Consider the following 18,961-nt stretch of genomic DNA (forward strand, 5'->3'; position numbering starts at 1 on the left):
AACAAAGCTCTTGCTTAAAATGGAGCGTTCTGTACATAGGTACAGAAGGAAGTGGGTTAAAGTACTGGTGGAGTGGGTGGTCTGTGTCATGTGTGATTGTGAGTGCTTTGAGGATCAGGAATGAGGTGAAGCAAGCAGATAAGTTGAGGATGTGAATATCAATGAGTGTGCTTGCTAAATGAGTTTATTCTTATTGATAACTAAACATATGGAAAAAAAACAGATGGCACCATATAGAAGAATTGGCTCAATAACGCTACAGCACGAGAGAAGAAGACGCAGTTGGCAACACTTGTAAATGTCCATGATGTGCTGATTGAAGCTGAGTTTATTGCCCAGTGTGCCATGGTACCTGAAATCTCCACCACCTCTACCTTCTCTCCACTGATGGTGAGAGTAGGGGGATGGCCCAGTGTTTTGGGCAGGCTAAAGAGCAGTAGGTTTTGAGATGTTAAGATGGAAAAAGTTTGTCAAACAATGTGGCAAAATGGGATAGGGAAGCCACTGAAAACATACAACATAACAGAAGAAAAATATGGGTTAACAGTCAGAGGAAAGAGCACCACCTAAAGAAACTCAAGCTTCATCAACAGAGCATCCAGGGGAAGAAGACAAAGTGTCAGGTGTATGTAGAGCTTAACCAATGATTCACAATAAATACCACGGCCACACTGTTACATAAAACCATTAAATGTGTGAAATCAGTCTATCACTGCTGAGGGTCTGGCAACTATGAGACACACTATAGTCCCCAGTCGCTGACATTGAAATTCAATCAGATATCCTGGAAACAGACAGCCTCATCAATCTATCAAGCTGCTTGGTTGCCATTCATTTTCTGATGAATGGCCTCCTTCTTTTCAGGCAATAACTCTGAAGAGTGACGATGAGATCCAAGAACTGAACTGCTGGAAAATAAAGAATAATGTTGTTTGTATAGCCGCTGATGGCTGTAAACTGTTTTACTGTTATTTTATTGGCTCCTAATTTGGAAATTGGCTCTTTTGTGCATTGAGCAGCACGGTTATGCTCAGGATCCACTGAGGATGTCACACCCTCTGAAATGTGTTTCCACACCTATTTGTTCCCTTTGCCTCCACTTAGCAAGCAATGAGGATCAGTCCACTGAAACTCAGCTGTAAAATGCTGAGGTAGACTGAGTCTGCCAATCAGTTTACACTCATGATCGCCCACAGCTGACAAGAAATGGACTTCTTTCCAACAAAGTGATGTAATAAACAAATTAACCTTAAAACATGAGTTTTATTTTGTAGCTTCAGCCATTGGTTACAACAGTTGTTGATTCTATTATACTCAACGAAGTACAGAGATCTGAGAATACAATGAGATCCCTACATCCAACAAGACAAGACCCTCAAGCAGGCACAAAGGTTTACACTCAAATTATTGTGGAAAATATCTGTTGTTAACGTCCATCACAGTTTATAATTCAACTTAACACTTCAACACTGACCTAAATGTTGATTTTTAGAAGGCTTTAGATAATCTGGATGAACTGATTATCTGACTGCTCAAGCCTCTTACCTTGTCTAACTTCTTTTTAGTGATGATGTTCCCAAATCTCATAAATCTCTGAAAGCCCACTGTAGCAGTAGGTAATGTAGAGCAGACAGACCAAGTTAGCAACTAGCAGGTGAACAGTGGAGCATTTAGCACCTAAAGAGCCAGATCTGTAGGAGTTATTGGAGACCAAAACAGAGCTAAAAGAAGAGTGAATATTGGACTTACATTGATCAGGTGGACAGAAACACGACTAAATGCATGCTAGTGTATGCTCTGTAATTGCTGGATGTGTAAATAGGCAACTGTTTCTGATAAAATAACTTTTTATAGGTAATTATATGTCAGTGTTGTGTTTACAACTTGTTCTGCTGCCCCCAAGCGGCCAAAAATTATTATTGCATATAGATGTTTTAACAGCGGACATATGGATGTTAAAAACTCCTTGCCCAAAAGAAAAGAAGTGTAACCATCTAGCCAAGCTAGCACTGGCCTGACTAAACCCCTGCTCTGGCTCTGATTACCCTCAGCCTAGTCAGGTAATCGAAAAATAGTCTTTGGATACATTGCAACCCATATTGGTCCCTCAAGTGTATCCAGCTTCACGTTACTTCTCTTGACAAGTCAACCAGTTCCGTACAACTAGAAGGTGTAAATACCAGGTGTAAATGCAAAGCCTGTGATCAATTTGTTCAGATACTCATCTAAGGTTCCAGGAGGAAATGGGTTCACGACTTCATAAAGAAGCTGCAGCTAAACCCTGAAATGAAAAATCACTTGGGGATAATGTAAAATAGAGGTACACCCAAGGAGAGAAAATCACCTGTATTCGTGAATGAACTATGAACTTAACGTCTACATGTGGATTGTTTTAGGGGCTTTATGAAATATTCATTCTTGACATAAAGTAATCTGCTCTGCTCTGATGATGCATTGAGGCTCGCCTCAGGAGCTCCTGCCGACTACATATCTTCACTGACCTTACTTCCATGTGCTTTTGGTGCAGGTGTGCTACAGGCCCACAGTGACACGGTGATGGATGGAGGCTCTCGGTCCAGTGGCGGGAATGGGAGGCCCCTCCGCTCACCGTCCCTCAGTCACCTTTGACCTCAACTTTGCTTCTACTTAAACACTGTCACAAAGCCGGGACTCAGCAGCAGCGGGGGCCTCTGGTCTGCAGCACTTAGGTGATGGAGAGTTCCAGAGCAGAGGAGGGAAGATCAGGGGCCAAAGCTAATACCGCACATAGTGTTTCACTACACCAAGCAGAAATTCAACATCAACACAAACCAGCCTAAATTTCTAGCACATGATATCATGGAAGGATAGCAAGCAATTAAATCAGCTCTGGAATCAGTTTTGATCTGATATTAGACAGATATTAAGAGTCCAGTTACACAAAATGACACAGTTGTCCTCAATTTACCCTCCAGCTGTCCTATTAACTTATGTGTTTTATGTGTGGCCCATTGTTGTTATGCCCAGTGTGTGTCTGTGCATGCTCTTTTCCAGTGGGTGTGTGTCTAGACTGCACGCTGTGCATGTGTGAGTCAGTGTTAATGAAAGGGTTTGAAGATTACCTTCAACACCCTGCTCTCCTCTCTTCACAGGCTGAGATGTAGAAGGGTATAGCCAGCATCTTTAAAGGTTAAAGAGTAAATTCAGTGTATATCGTAACTAGATGCATCTTCAATTGTTAAGAATCTCATATATACTCAGTTTGACACATATATCAATATAGTCTTCTTTTTTGCTCTCTTGTCTGTGTAAGCTGTGTCTTACAGAAAGACTGGAACCCAACAGAACTCATTTTGATCTAATATCTCACACACTTGTTCATTTAATGTAATTCAACTTTGTTTGGCTATATGTGTAACTAAAGCAAAATATCAAAATGTTGCAACACCAACAATTTCAGGTGGCACAGTGCCAGAAAAGATAAAGATACATTTGATACTGTTAAATCAAGATATGTAATTACTTAAAATTAAAGGCTTGTGCATGAATCAGTTAAGATTGATATTCCTAAACTGTGACTTCCCCTTTGTTGCCTCAAGGCTATGTTGTGCAGTTATGCTACTTGTTGAGAGTACATTATACTCAATGATGGAGATATATTGAAATGTAAAATGATGACCAAGGGCAATGATGTTGCTGAAATACATACTGACAATAATAGATACAAGGAGATCTTATAGTATAATGGGGACAATGGTCAGTTGATAGAGAGGTGGGCTGGTCAATTGTTTGTTTGATACATTACCCCATTCTTTCCTCCTAGAGTGTTAAGGTGGGCTCTGCTTTTTTGAGGCTCTGTCTTGAAGAGACACTATGCCAATTTCAATTTTGTGCCCATATATTGTATATTCCTAAATGTGTCAAATAAAATAACCACAAAACAAACCTGAAGCCAGCACATTCAAACTCCACACACTGAATGGAGCTGGGGGAATAGGAGGTTAATTAGAGACCATGCTGCTCATTTTTGCCTCCGGGCCCCAAAACAGGTTGATCTGGCCATTCTTATTGGTGCATGTGGGCCTGAAACCAGCACAAAGGGGTCCATTCATTTATTCTGGGGCCAAATTGATTCAGGTTAGAGAAGATGTGAACATAAAAGAGACAGGTAAACACATAGCTTCCTAGACATTTCATTGTATTATGTGTTTTGCTGCCTTTCTATGGGTGGTTACTTGCCTGTAATGAATGTACTGTAATAGCACAGAGTCAAATTTGTAGACTATTCATGTAACTGAAGCTCTATACTGTGATTGCATCTTGACAGCTGAGCAAACTCCATCAGTTGATGAAACCTAATAATTTTGTCAAAAATAACCTTTATTGGACCATATAAGATCTGCTATAATCAAGAAGTAGCAGCAGATATCAGTTATAACTGAAATTAACTGCCACAGGAAGTGAGTCAGAGTCAGTCTGTGTTGGATTGGCCACCAAAGAGAACAGAAGCAGGCTATGCTGGAGAGTAAGGACTGCAGATCATTGGTGCTAAACTGCCCACTGTTCAAGACTTGTAAACCATCCATGCAGGAAAATCCCTGCAGACGCCTCACACTCTGAGAGGTGAAACAGCTTGTTTCAGCTACTGTGTTCTGTAGCTCAAAACTACCACATGCACATACTGTACATAAACCACTGCTGCATTTATATTACAATACAAAGGAGTAACCGTACACTAGAATGAGATACACAATCCTAGTCTAAAGCACTTACCTTTTATATAATTTATGACTGACTGATTGGAAGTGTGTCCAAGACTTAATTGAATCTGTTACAATGTATTGGTTTTCGTATCCAGCACCTGTCCCACTGAGGTTTTGTGGATGTAAACATGGCTACTCAGACTAAATTATTGCCCATACAATATTTATTCAAGCATTCTTTGTACTATTTGTACATCTGTGTATTCACTTCATAATAAACATGTGACCTGTATACAGACACAATATTTGTTCCGTTGTTTTTCGGACAAATGTTTTCTGTAAAGTGAAGAGTGATGGTGTTAGTGTAGCTTGAGCTACCATCACTCCTCAGGGTTCTTAGTACAGCTCTGGGCCCCAAACACTTTGGTTCCAGCCCTGTCTGCAGCAGCTCTGATCCCACAGTTTACTATTCAGTTTGTTTGGCTTTAGATTTCCCTGTATCTCCCATCCAGCTGGTCGTGAAACAAACGGCCAGCTTTCGAGGGTTAATTACTTTCTCATAGTTTCAATATGACTCACCACTAACCAAGACTTCTTATACTCAGAAGCTTAAAGCATAAAGTTTGGCTGTATGGCAGCATTGTATTCTTAGTCAGACCCACCACAAAACCTCTCTTGAACCTCTTCTGTCCTCTAGAAAAACTCTGGCTCCTCCTGTTGCGTCTCCGCTGCGCGCCGGAGAAGCTGCTTCACTCATTCCTCACTGGAGGTCCACAGCGCACACTGGCACTTAGGAGTTAGATCAAAACTTGTTCCCCTCGGGATTTAACATCAAAATCTCTTTCAACCGTTTGCTCTATGTATGCTTTACACTTTGTTGCACCAACTTTGTGTCTTTCTTCTCAAAGAAAGCGGGATTTTTTTCTTCTATTTGTACTATTAAAACTTCTACTGTGCGTTTCTTCATTTCATCTATATTAAAATGGAATATGAGGAGTTCCCTGGAAACAGACTACCAAAGTTTTGAGGTAAGCACAATCTTTATTTCATTACAATGATTTGAGCTGACGTTATCAAATATTTAGTAAGCACTTTGCCCGAAACCTCCTCTGCAGCGCAGTGTGCGTAATTTACCGAAGTTCATCCATTCATGCGGTGATGGAGGCGGAGGCAACGATGAAACTCGAGCTCGGATTGTTTTATTGCACCTTAAATGTTAATATAATTTTCACATGGATGTCAAATAGTGGTATGTTTTTGATTGTCTGTCACTTTTTGTTCCGGTATCTTTAACGTATCTATAATAATAAAAATGCTTCTAAAAATAGGCCTAATGATGACTCTATTGGTCGAGGCAGCAACAGTATTAACAGCATCAAAAGTAAAAGTAATAGTTTAGTATAAGTTACACAGTGGTAACATAACACTACCAGTGTTGGTAACATTACTGTTATTGTAGTAAACGAACAGCTGCTGTGACTGTAAACCCTCTGGATGAAGATGGACCTCCCCGCCGTGTGCGTCCTCCAGACCCTGCTGGTGCTGATGATTTTGCCCCATGTTGCTTCTGCTCCTTGCCCCCGACCGTGCTCCTGCCCCCAGCCCACTGAGCTCCACTGCACATTCCGCTCCCTCTTCACCATCCCAGCTGCTGTACCTAAACACATGGAACGGATGAATCTGGGGTCAGTCTTGGCATCCTCAACAGTGACTTGGCATGCCTGTTATTTTGCTCCCGCCACTGGTGGGATTATACTCTTAATTCAGTATAACAAAGGGATTTTATATTCTGACAAGACAATTCCCAGGCTACTGTATTGTCTCTCATGAATGAGTTTAATGTTTATTTACCTCCCACGGTTTGTTGTTTCAGGTTCAACAGCATAAATAAGATCACAGACAAATCACTTGCTGGCTTGAGGAAGCTGGAGCTTCTGATGGTTCATGGGAACGACATCCACAGTCTGCCTGATGGAGTTTTCAGAGACCTCATGGCACTGCAGGTACACTTAATACATTATGGAAATGAATGAATCCCCATATATATTAATGAGAGGCTGCTTACACGTCTTGTGTAAGGCATATTTTATCCATCATGTCATGTGACTAAAGTTTTTCTCTGTGAAAACAAACAAAATGACTGCCATCCCTTTTATTCTCTGTGTGAAATATAATATTTTGAGATATATTTGGCATTATAGACGCTGCTGTCACTGAAACCACATAGTTGCATGTTATTGGAATCATTGTCTTTGTGCAGTGTAGTTATCTGAGCTGTTCTGTTATTTGTGTTATTTTATGTAACTGATGTTTTCAATAAAAAAAAAAACGTAGCTTTTAAAGTACCACAGGGATGACTCCAATTTGCAATCCAGACTTTGAAGCTTTGCGATTGGCTAACAAGAGGACCTGCCAATGTATTTTCCTCACAGTCCCCATGTTAAGGATTTCTTTTACCATATCTAATATATATTTAACAATTCTTAACAAATAAATGTGACAGTGTTCTTGATAACTCAACAATACAATAGGTTAACATTAATGCCATCAGTTTGAATTAATTAATTGGTTTTGTGCCATGGACCAACATAGCTATTACACATTTTGAAACTGGACTGTAAGGGATAGACAACCAACTTCAATCATCACTGCATTTGGAACTGGATGTGTCAAGCCTTATAACAATGACTATATTGTGTTTCTAGCGTGACCAGGTATAACTATGATATATATTTCCAGGAAGAGAAAAAAAAGACTTCTAAAAATGTCTTTGATCCATTCAGAAGAGACTGAATACAAAAGGGTTAAGGAACAGCAAATGTGTTATTTTTTCACTCCTGTCCCTCTCTCTTTTACTTTTATTGTTTAAATTGGCAAATTAAACATGAAAAATGATTTTTAAAAAGTGAGTCTAAAGGAGCATTTTAAAAAAGTATCAGTCACATGACTGACTGTAGCAGAGAAATAGTGCAACACATATCTAAGGTTTTTTTACACACTTTTTTATGTCATGTGAACCCTAATTTTCCTCTTAAATCACATACATATATGTTCTGTAAGTTCTTGTTCCAAATCTTTACTATTGAAATGAAGCTTATATTAACTGATATATCTCTGCATCATTACATTACATAAAGGTGTGCTACATATGCTGTTCAGTATGTGTCTCATTTAGGCTCTAAGATTTGAGATGAATGCCTCTGGGTATTTGTGACAGCGTTCAAGAGAATCATAATTTCGTGATTAGTAATGATGACTTTCTCTCTTTTTGTTGCTTATTGGTGTAGATGTTGAAGATTAGCTACAATAAACTGAGGGAGATCAACAGACACACTCTTCAGGGTCTGTGGTCTTTGGCCAGGTTACACCTGGATCATAACAGACTGGAGTTCATCCACCCAGATGCCTTCCAGGGCCTAACCTCCTTGCGACTGCTGCAGCTGGAAGGCAACCGTCTTCAGCAGCTCCACCCAGCCACCTTCACTACCTTCACCCTGATGGGCCACTTCCATGTCTCCACTCTGAGGCACCTCTACCTTTCTGACAACGGGCTAACATCACTGCCGTCCAGGCTGGTGGTGACCATGCCTCAGCTGGAGAATCTGTTCCTCCATGGAAACCCATGGACCTGTGACTGCAACATGAGATGGCTCCATGACTGGGATAAAAGCTTACCAGGTCAGATTTTGAAATTCAGCACCTAACAGTAAAGAAGGAAACTGAGATGTTATAATTAGCTATAAAACAGAACATTCATAGACAACACTGGGTCACTGACTAATTGACAGTGTTGTTTTTCTTTTTTTTTGCTCCAGGTGTCTTGAAATGTAAAAAGGACAGGGCACTCCCTGGTGGCCAGCTGTGTCCTGTATGCTCCTCTCCCAGGCACTTACAGAGTAAAGAGCTCCAGGCTCTGGAGAACCTGGTCTGTAGCCATCCCATCATCAGCTCTCCTCAAAGGACTACCCCACCTGAGGACATTGAGAGTGAGGTAATGACCACAGAGGATTTCAGAGAACCATTTGGCAACGTCTCCTTGGGCCTGTCAGACGAACATGGGAATGAGGTGGATCTGGAATGTAGCATTGGTGAGCCTAGACAGCTTAACAAGATCAACTGGGAGCACGCGAACCAGCTCCAGCTGGCATCCAACGTCACGTTGTCAGTGGATCTTGAATGTCCTGTTGATAGAGAAAAGTATGAAAGACTGTGGAGGTTAATTGCATACTACAGCAATGTGCCAGCCCACTTACAAAGAGAGATTATGCTCAGTAAAGATCCTCATCCAACCTATGTGTATAGACAAGATTCTGAGAAAGATGCTCAGTACTACACAGGTGTCAAGGTTAACATCATGGCCCAGGCAGCATGGCTGATGCAGACATCTGTGGACCTTCAGCTGAACAGACTTCAGTCATCAGGCAAGATGGTAAAGTTGATCCTGAGCACCCATCTCTCTGAGACACTGGAGGTGGAGCTGGTGCGGAGACAGAGGAGGACATGGGTCATGATCGAGTCAACAAACACGACACGTGAAGTGTATAGTGCTATCCTGGGCAGCCCAAGTCAAATGTACTGTAAAGTGCACAGTTCTGGCCAGCCAGTTATCCACTGGATGCTGCCAGACGGCTCCAAGTTGGAGGCACCGTATAGCAGCCCAGACAACAGGGTGTCTGTGTCTACTGATGGACGACTGGTCATTAAATCTGTCAGCCATGCAGATACAGGAATTTACTACTGCATTGCCAAGGTTCATGGAGATCTTGCTGTCCTGCCATTCCAGCTGACAGTGCAGGAATCCTCTAGCCCTCCTCCAGGGGAAGATGCTTCACTTACACCTACTGAAGGATTTGCAGGGAACCCCATTTCTCTACCTTGCACTGCGTCTGGCTCCCCAGATGCTGAAATTAACTGGATTCTACCAAGCAACAACATAGTTAGTTACCAAACCAACTCCTCCAGAGCATTTGTCTATTCAAATGGCACTTTGCATATCCCACAGACTCAGTTACTGGACAGTGGCTACTATAAATGCATTGCCATGAATCAACATGGTGTGGATACACTGGCTGCAAAAATCACAGTTGTAAGGCGCAAAGGATTGATAAGGCCTTTGAGGAAGTTCCCAGCACGACCTCAGTCAGCTTCAGGGGTCAACACTAAGATTAAAGTCCCAACAGAGGATGCAGAGGAGGCATCAGGGGACATTGAGGTTACTGGGGAGGGTGCGCCAAGGGGCCGCCTGGATGCTTTGAGAAGGAGATTTCCAGGAGGTGTGGCTCCAGGCAGGAGGGGTGTACATCCATCGAGGCAGAGACCACCAGTGCTTCGAAAACCAACATTATCACGTGTTGAGGATAATAAGAATATTGTTGAAAACAGGAGGAGGATTAATGTGTCAAAAAGTAAAATAGACCCAGAGAAGTGGGCAGATATTTTGGCTAAAATTAGGGACAAAAATGCTCAGAGTACTGTGACAGCAATCCCAGAACAGCACACAACAAAAAGGAAAGAGACAGAGCAGACAACACAGTCACAGGAAAATACTGAAGGATCATCAAATGGCGTGACTATGCAAGAGAAAGAGGGCCAAGATTACTCCACAACACAGCACACTCCAATTCAACATACAGAAATGAAAACTAGTAAACACATTACACAAGGTCAAATCACACATGTGACTTCTAAGGACTATACTACACATTATACACATGATATGACATCAAACAGCAGTTACACACGTGGCTTGCATGCTACAGCAAAGCCACACACAACACAGAGTACATACAATATGCAGCACCCAACTGGTGATACAAACTTAGAGCTACAGACTACTTCAAGCAGTGTATCTTTCCTCCCACAGACCACATCTGTTACCCTACATGCTGTCACTTTTTGGCAAGCTAACACAAACACTGCAAGTAGCAGCAGTACATTTTCTCTACAAGAAAACCATAGCACAAATACAGATGTTGATGGAGTCAAAACAGACGATTGGTTCAAGGCATCCGAGAGGAGCAAGAATACCGATAGACCAAATGTTGTTTCCAGCTCTAATAATGACAGAGAACTCATTTTGAGTGGAAGTCAAATTATCCCTTCAGTCAACCCAAATGAACCAGAACCAAGCCAAGGAGAAAATGGAAAATATCAGACTGCAACATCACAGCCGCATACTCAGTCAAAGGCCACAACACTCAATGATTTTCAATCTCAAGCAATGATCACAACAGCATCTCCGACAACTAATATTGCACCCACTAATACTAGAAGGAAGGAGTTTGAAGAACAATCAACCCCACGCCCTCAACAACATGATACCAGAAGAAGGAATGGGAGTCGAAAGAGAAGACCAAACAGAAGGAAACAAAAGCTGAATAAACCCCCCCAGTTTATTACCACCACACCAGCAAATTCTCCCCTAGCAACAGTCAGGACCACTGCCGCTACAAAGCTAAAAATAGACCTATTAGAAATTACAACAGCCAATTTCAATACCGCTGTTCCATTCACCGACAGCCAAGCAGCGTCATCAGGCAGACTGAGTCATAAAGAAAGCACAGTCTCCAGGCATGGCGACGAAGCAGCCACCAAACCCTCCTCACTACCAGCTTCTCCCCCGGAAACAAAGGACAGCCTTCAACCTTCGGCCAAACCACTATTCAAAAGCACATCAGTGGCACCATCATTTCCTACAGCCTCTCCAGAAGCAGGTCACAGAAAGACAAGTTCTCAAACAGCTTTGGGAATCTCAGAGAGCGTGTCTACTTTAGAGCATTTGGATGTGCTCACATCAGCCGGTCAGCAAAAGTTTACAGGCAGACCTCTTCTACCTGTGAAACCCTCAGAGGTGACGCAAAGGGAAGACATGGCAGGAGAGCTTGAACCTGTGCCACGGTCTGATAGTTCCTCTGGGAGTTTTCACACTGCAACTCAAGTACAAACAGACTTAAAGGAAAATCAATCGGGCTATCAGTACACACCCACCAAAAACCCTGAAGAGATCGGAAAGCATTTTTCACCGCTGCCATTTCAATCCACCTCAGCGGATTCCTTGGTCACACATGAAATCATGGCAACTTCTGGCACATATAGTCCAAGTAGCTCGATCACAACACCAAGCATGCTTTTTGAGGGTGTTCTGAAGACTTTACAGGTTACCACAATAACACCTACAGTACCTGAGAGATCTTATCATAGTTCTAGTCAAAATAAGACCACAAGCAGTGAGTCAGGGGAAGATCAGCATCTTAAGGAAAATGGAGAGATGCTGACTAGTAAGATGGATGCTCCTATCATAAGTGCGATCATGACAACACCTCCCTTTGCAACTTCATCAAGTCCTGATCCTTTAATCCTATCTAGTGTAGGGCCACATGTGACACTGCCTAAAACATCTGACAGAGGTGCTGAAACAGGCCATTATCTGCTGACCAACACCCAGGAAGCTCCAGGGATCAACAGCCTCCCAGACAACCACACTCGAGACCAACAAATCCAACCCATCACCACATCAGAGCCTAAGACAACATCAAATTCACATCCTGCAACCCAATCACCTGACCACAAACTGGTTCTATTTATTAGTAGAAATCCAACTTCCCCAGCTCTAAAACTGATCAATGGGAAGACAATTAGGCAGACAACCCCCCCAACCCCAACAATTACTGCAACCCAGCCTGAATTATCCAAAGAGGGATTACTAACAAGCACTCAGGATGTGTCCAGACAGCCCCAGCTACCTGGACGAGGATCTATTCCAAGAAGGAAGCCAAGGATAACCAATAGCAATTTCCAGACTTTTACTGTGAAAGCTGAAACAGATGCTCAGCTTCCATGTGAGGCTGTAGGCGAGCCAATGCCCTTCCTGTCATGGACTAAAGTCGCTAGTGGTATGTATGACTCAACCTCATAACTCAGCTTTACATGCATTTTCAGGGCAGCCTTGGCACTTCCTTCTTTACAATTACAATGGAAAATGGAAATATTTTTTAAATCAGTATATCACATAGTGTGTACAGTAAGAGCCCAGAAAACACTTGCTCATACAACACTATCCATTGACTGTATGAACATATTTTAGCTAAAAAATAAAGCGCAGACCCAAAGATTTATAAATTGACATTTTTACATATCTATCACATTATGGAATGTGTGCCAAACTTGCAAGGAAGGTTTGCATTATTTTTATTGGGGATCCATTGTGGTTAGATTTATTGTCAGTGAGGATATGTTTTCAGAGTACAGAGTATATAATAAGGATAAAAATAAGAAAATATGGATCAGATTAATCACAGGAAACTATGCTATTTTATGTAGATATTGTTATGATTATTATGTTCACAGTTAAATTTATTAAAATATACGTCAACAGCTAAATATATTATTACTTTGGATGTACTGTACAATTAGGAGATGTTGTTCTTGCTTATTACATGGCAACTTGGTAGCAATCGAGATCAACAGCATCACAAGACACAATGTTGGTAGTGATAGTGTTTTTGATACTGCTAATACAAAATAAATAATGAATACAACTACACTACAAGTGACATCACTTGAAGCTCTCTCTGGAGCCACAAAAGGATTTATACAATTTTTTCACATATGAAATAGTGCTCCTCAACACCTGTAAACATAATTTGATGTGTAAAACCAATAGATATCTATTTAAGGTTAGGAAAAGATCATAGTTATGGTGGTGGAAAAGAAAAGAACTGATGATGATACTTGTCATAAATATTACAATATTTGGATTGTTTCATCAAATTAAATTTGTGTTGCCACTGTTTTTACCCTTGAAAAATGTTGTTATACCAGTAAAAGCTGAGTCAAGGGTGAGGTCTCTGGGGAAAAAAATGTCATTAAAACAAAGGAAGTTGATCTATGTGTATTAGTTGAATATTAGGAGAATGACTGTATGTCAAAGTCTTCCAGCCAATCAGAATTGGGTTTTTTCCCTGCATGTTTTACACATTTCTTTGTAAGATCTGGCACCTTTGTTATGTTTGTTCTCATTCTATAATCTTATAGTTGGATATTTTACATGTCTATCTTTCCACTCATACAGGGGCAAGTATTGCTCAGAACACCAAGGTCCAGAGGTTTGAGGTCCATCTGAATGGTACATTAATCATCAGGAGCACACAGCCCATGGACGGGGGCCAGTACCTGTGCATGGTCCAGAACCAGTACGGTACAGACAAAATGGTGGCCAACCTTGTGGTCCTGTCTCAACATCCACGGGTTCTTCATCCTCGGCACAGAGACATTACTGTGCATCTAGGTGGCAACACTGAATTGGAGTGTAAAGTGGAGGGGCACCCTACCCCCCGAGTCACATGGGTACTCCCTAACCATGTCCACATGGCTGCTGCTCCACTAGGTATTGCCTCCCAGCAGCATGTGGCCGTCCTGAGTAATGGAACCCTCTGGATCAGCCAGACAAGTTACACAGACAGAGGAATTTATAAGTGCATTGGTAGCAGTGCAGCAGGAGCAGACACAGTATCAGTCCGCCTTTACGTCTCAGCATTACCACCTGTGATTCAACAGACACAATATGAGAACAAAACACTCACAGAGGGAAGCACTGCCTATATTCACTGTACTGCAACAGGCACTCCCCAACCTGTCATACAGTGGCTCACACCTGATGGCGTTCAGCTCACTGCTTCACAGTTTGTAACTGGACGCAATCTTGTCGTATTCCCCAATGGGACCCTCTACATGCGTGGACTGGGCCCTGGTAATGCTGGAAGATATGAGTGCATAGCCAGTAATGCAGTGGCATCCAGCAGAAGAGCAGTGATCTTGAGTATAAGAAGGAATCCATTCTCTGCCAAGGCCAGCATCTCCTCCTCATCTCCCCAGAGAACAGATGTGATCTATGGGGAGAAGCTGCTGCTCAACTGTGTGGCAACTGGTCAGCCAGAGCCCCGAATCATCTGGAGGACACCCTCGAAGAAGCTAGTAGATGCTCAGTACAGGTATGGTAAGAAATGCAAGCATTAACAAAAGCACACAATTTTTAATCCTTATTGAAATACATAAACACTTCAATTCAAATCCTCGGAATGTCATTATCGCTACTGTTTTTGCAGTTTCGACCCCAGGATCAAGGTGTTTTCCAATGGCACCATAACTGTCCATTCTGTGACTGACAAGGACAGTGGTGACTACCTGTGTGTGGCACGTAGCAAGATGGGTGATGACTACGTTCTATTGCGGGTCAATGTACTGACCAGGCCAGCCAAGATCGAGCAAAAGCAGCAGCGATCCAGTCAGGAGGTGGTGTACGGTGGAGACCTCAAGGTGGACTGTGTGGCATCTGGGCTCCCCAACCCTGAGATCAGCTGGGCACTGCCGGACGGCACCATGGTCAACCCAGTCAAACAGAGAGATATTGTCGGTGTAGTGCGCAGTCGCAGGTATGAGCTGCTTCATATTAGTGAATCTTAGACTAAACTTTCACTTCTAGAAGGCATTTCTATTGGCTTGTATCACATAGAAAGAAACTTAATCTGCCTACTTTCTGTTGTATAGTTATAATTAGTATTCAACGTTATGGTCATTGTGGAGGCTGTAGTGCTTTGGTGCTTTAGTGTTACGGTATACTAAGGAGGGTTTCTAATATCTTATCCAACTCATCCAAACTATTATTCTGCTTCCATTAAACTGACACCTTGTTGTCCTAAACCATAAAAATACTGGTGTAAAACTCATTTTAATGTCTTGTTAAACAACGTTATTCAATTATCTTAAGATAAAAAAGCTAAAAAATGTCAGTAACCAACCTTTTACCTTTGATGCTTTTTGTCACTTTTTAACTACCTAAAGGCATGGGTACTAATTCTTAATTCTTACACACCACTGATACACAAATGAAGAAGATTGGGGTATGTAGCTCATGATTGATGCCCCTAGTTTACCTCAAAGATCTAAAGCACCTTAAGATCCTTATGTGAATCTGAAATGTTGCATTTTATTAAATCCTAGCTCAGCCAGAATTAATGAAAGAACTGAACAGACAATATAGTTGTTTTTGCAGCATGGATCATTTTTATCTGTTTTGGGGGGTAATAATGAATGAATGAACAAGGATGTGTGAGAATTTCTGAATGTGTTGTAAATATGGTTAACTACTTGGATTTTGGAGAGCAGCCAGCCAAAAGTGAAGTCACTGCAAAGGTAGTAACATTTCAAATGTCTTTAGCACTTGCATTGTGTTTAAGAGCACATCTCTTCATTCAGTGTGTTTCTGAGTTACGTCCAGCTGTAAGGCTGCACTGATTTGACATGTACATTAATTTCTGTTGGTGAACCAGTCTGACCTATATTCAACTGAATAATGAATTCTTGAACTGACCTACCAATATTGGCTGGTTGATCCCACAATATCCAAATCTTTTGCTTTGCTAGTTTGTCTTACTTAACAATAAACCTGCCATTAATCAATTAAGGCATTTTAAGATTCATTAGAAACAGCCAAATGCCATTACCTCATCAAATTAGAACTGGGCTCACTTATTGGAAACTACTCCCTGAGTCTGTGCTACAGTGGCAGCTCCCCACCTTAAGATTAATGACTTGTCACTTCCACAGAAAATTACTTCAAGAACCAATCTTGGCATGTGCTGCTACAGTACAAAAACTCCCTCATACTTCAACTGTATTTTTTTTGTCTTCCAGTATGACACAAGGAACATACTGTAAATACATGTCAGCTTATTAGGGTTGGGTAACCAAACGTGTTTCTTTTAGACACAGTATAGCTGATTTCAAACTATAAACACCCTTCCCTGAACATAAATACAGAACCTACATTATTGGTATGAAGAGATGTAAGTTACAGCTATCCGTTATACACAGTACTGTTTTATCAGTTGTTTTGTATGTCTAGTTAAAGACAATACTTCTTCACTAAGGAAAGAACTATGTATTAAGAAAGTAAGGCATAACTGAGGCTATATCTCATCCCAATAATGCACATAATTCTTAACTGATAGCTTTACTACAGTCATCAAAGTGTAATTATCTGTATTCCTCTCTTCCCCCTCTCTGCCCAAACTTTATACAGGTATGTAGTATTTGACAACGGGACGCTGTACTTCAATGATGTTGACATGCGAGAGGAGGGTGACTACACCTGCTATGCTGAGAACCAGTTAGGCAAAGATGAGATGAAGGTCAAAGTCAAGATCAAGGTTTCAACTGCTCTGCCAAAAATCCAGGATAAAGACCAAAACAGCATCAAGGTTTTCTATGGTGAGACAGTGTCACTGAGGTGTAACGCCAAAGGGGAACCAATGCCAGTCATAACATGGATATCCCCAACAAATAGAGTAATCTCCCCTACCTTAGACAAATACCTGGTTCTAAATGATGGAACATTGGTGGTGCAGAAAGTGCAACGTTTCGATGGAGGTAACTACACCTGCACGGCCAGAAACAGTGCAGGACAAGACCATAAAGTCACCATGCTGGAGGTCATGGTAACACCTCCAATGATCAATGGCTTGAGAGGCACTGAAAATGTCATTAGGGTGGCCGCATTCCAGGATCAGCAGAAGTTGGTGGATTGTGTGGCAAAGGGAACTCCTACCCCTCGCATCATGTGGGTCCTACCAGGAAATATAATCCTCCCTGCACCGTACCTCAGCAAAAGAATGTCAGTTCACCAGAATGGTACCTTGGAAATCCGGTCACCTAAGAAGACAGACTCAGGGCAGCTGACTTGTATCGCTCGTAATGAAGGAGGGGAGGTCAGGCTGCTGGTTAACTTGGATGTAAAGGAGCTTTTTGAGAGGCCACAAATTAGAGGCCCCAAAACAGATAGCCTATCACTGACTGTTGGGAATGCCATGACTTTGAACTGCTCCTTTGAGGGAACAATGTTACCATACGTAACTTGGATTCTACCCAATGGTACACCTTTGCTGAGTGGTGCTCAGTCCTCTAAGTTTTTCCACCGGCCAGATGGCTCTTTGATCATCAGTAACCCGTCTGTTGCTGAAGCTGGTATGTACCGCTGCCTTGGACGTAATTCTGTAGGACTTGTGGAGCGTATCATCACTTTGTCCCCAGGGAGAAAGCCGGAGATTAACAACAAATACAACACCCCTGTCAGCATCATGAATGGGGAGAGTCTTTTGCTTCACTGTCTAGCCAGTGGCGAACCCCTCAGACTAACATGGACATTACCCAGTGGGGTCGTCCTCAACAGGCCGCAGAGAGCCGGACGATACACTGTACTGTCCAATGGAACACTTGCTATCCAGCAAGTATCAGTTTATGACCGGGGGTCCTATGTTTGCCGAGCTGCAAATGAGTATGGCAGCTCTATGCTTTCCATGTCAGTAATTGTGATTGCATACCCACCTCGTATTACCACTGGCCCTTCTGCTGTAACTTATGCCAAGCGTGGAGTCGCTGTTCAGTTGAACTGCATAGCAACTGGGATCCCTAGAGCAGAGGTAGCATGGGAAACACCTGATAAAACACGCTTGGCTTTCACGGCACAGCAACGTGTTTTTGGAAACAAGTACCTCCATCCACAAGGCTCCCTCATTATCCAGAACCCTACAAAAAGAGACGCTGGCGTCTACCGATGCACAGCCAGGAATGCAATTGGCATTGACTCTAAAGCTACACTTCTCAATGTCTTCTGAAGAATATCACTGTTCATCATGGTCCATCATCATACTGTATGCCCAAGCAACTGCCCAGTTAAAAGCAGCTAATGTTTTTAATTAATAGATGTATAAACTGCTGTCACACTGATAAAATAATGACTGGATTGAAACCTGCAGTACTATAGAGGTCATAAATTGATGATATTCTGTATGCTGTAGTTGATCATTTCCACTATTTTGTGTGTAATCCAAATCACTTGAGAAATACCAATGAACCTCCCATGTAAGAGCATTGGTTACTTTTAATAGTAATGTTTGTTACCGAAATGTTAACCATGGGGGACAACAGACTAAATTAATAATATGCTTTGACATACATAATTGTTCCTTTTCACCTATTGCAATTTTTCAGTGTAGCATTATTATCAGAATTTTTGCATGTAGTTGCCATGTTCCTGTAAGATTTTAGATACAATGTAATTATTGGTTTTTAAAGCTTATGATCAGCTTTTAGCTAATGACTTAAGCACAGTGGTGACCTATACCAAGTGATAGCGTTACAAACATTAAAATGATTACATGTGATTGCACTACTGAATGGTCAGAGTTGTGTGATTAGCTCTATGCTCTGCAACCACCATAGAG

The 18,961-nt window shown here is 41.8% G+C and overlaps 1 protein-coding gene across 1 annotated transcript; it reads left to right on the plus strand.

Annotated features, from left to right (window-relative positions):
• Positions 1-6,182: 6,182 nt before the first annotated feature.
• mxra5a (matrix-remodelling associated 5a) lies at positions 6,183-18,352 on the plus strand. Its single transcript, XM_062414898.1, has 9 exons — positions 6,183-6,367; positions 6,556-6,685; positions 7,970-8,360; positions 8,498-10,005; positions 10,039-10,150; positions 11,093-12,574; positions 13,753-14,671; positions 14,786-15,112; positions 16,762-18,352. Exons 1-9 carry the CDS (start codon positions 6,183-6,185, stop codon positions 18,350-18,352), a joined length of 6,645 nt encoding a protein of 2,214 aa, XP_062270882.1.
• The last annotated feature ends 609 nt before the right edge of the window (positions 18,353-18,961 follow it).

Source organism: Scomber scombrus, chromosome 24 (assembly GCF_963691925.1).
Source record: "Scomber scombrus chromosome 24, fScoSco1.1, whole genome shotgun sequence".
NCBI lineage: Eukaryota > Metazoa > Chordata > Actinopteri > Scombriformes > Scombridae > Scomber > Scomber scombrus.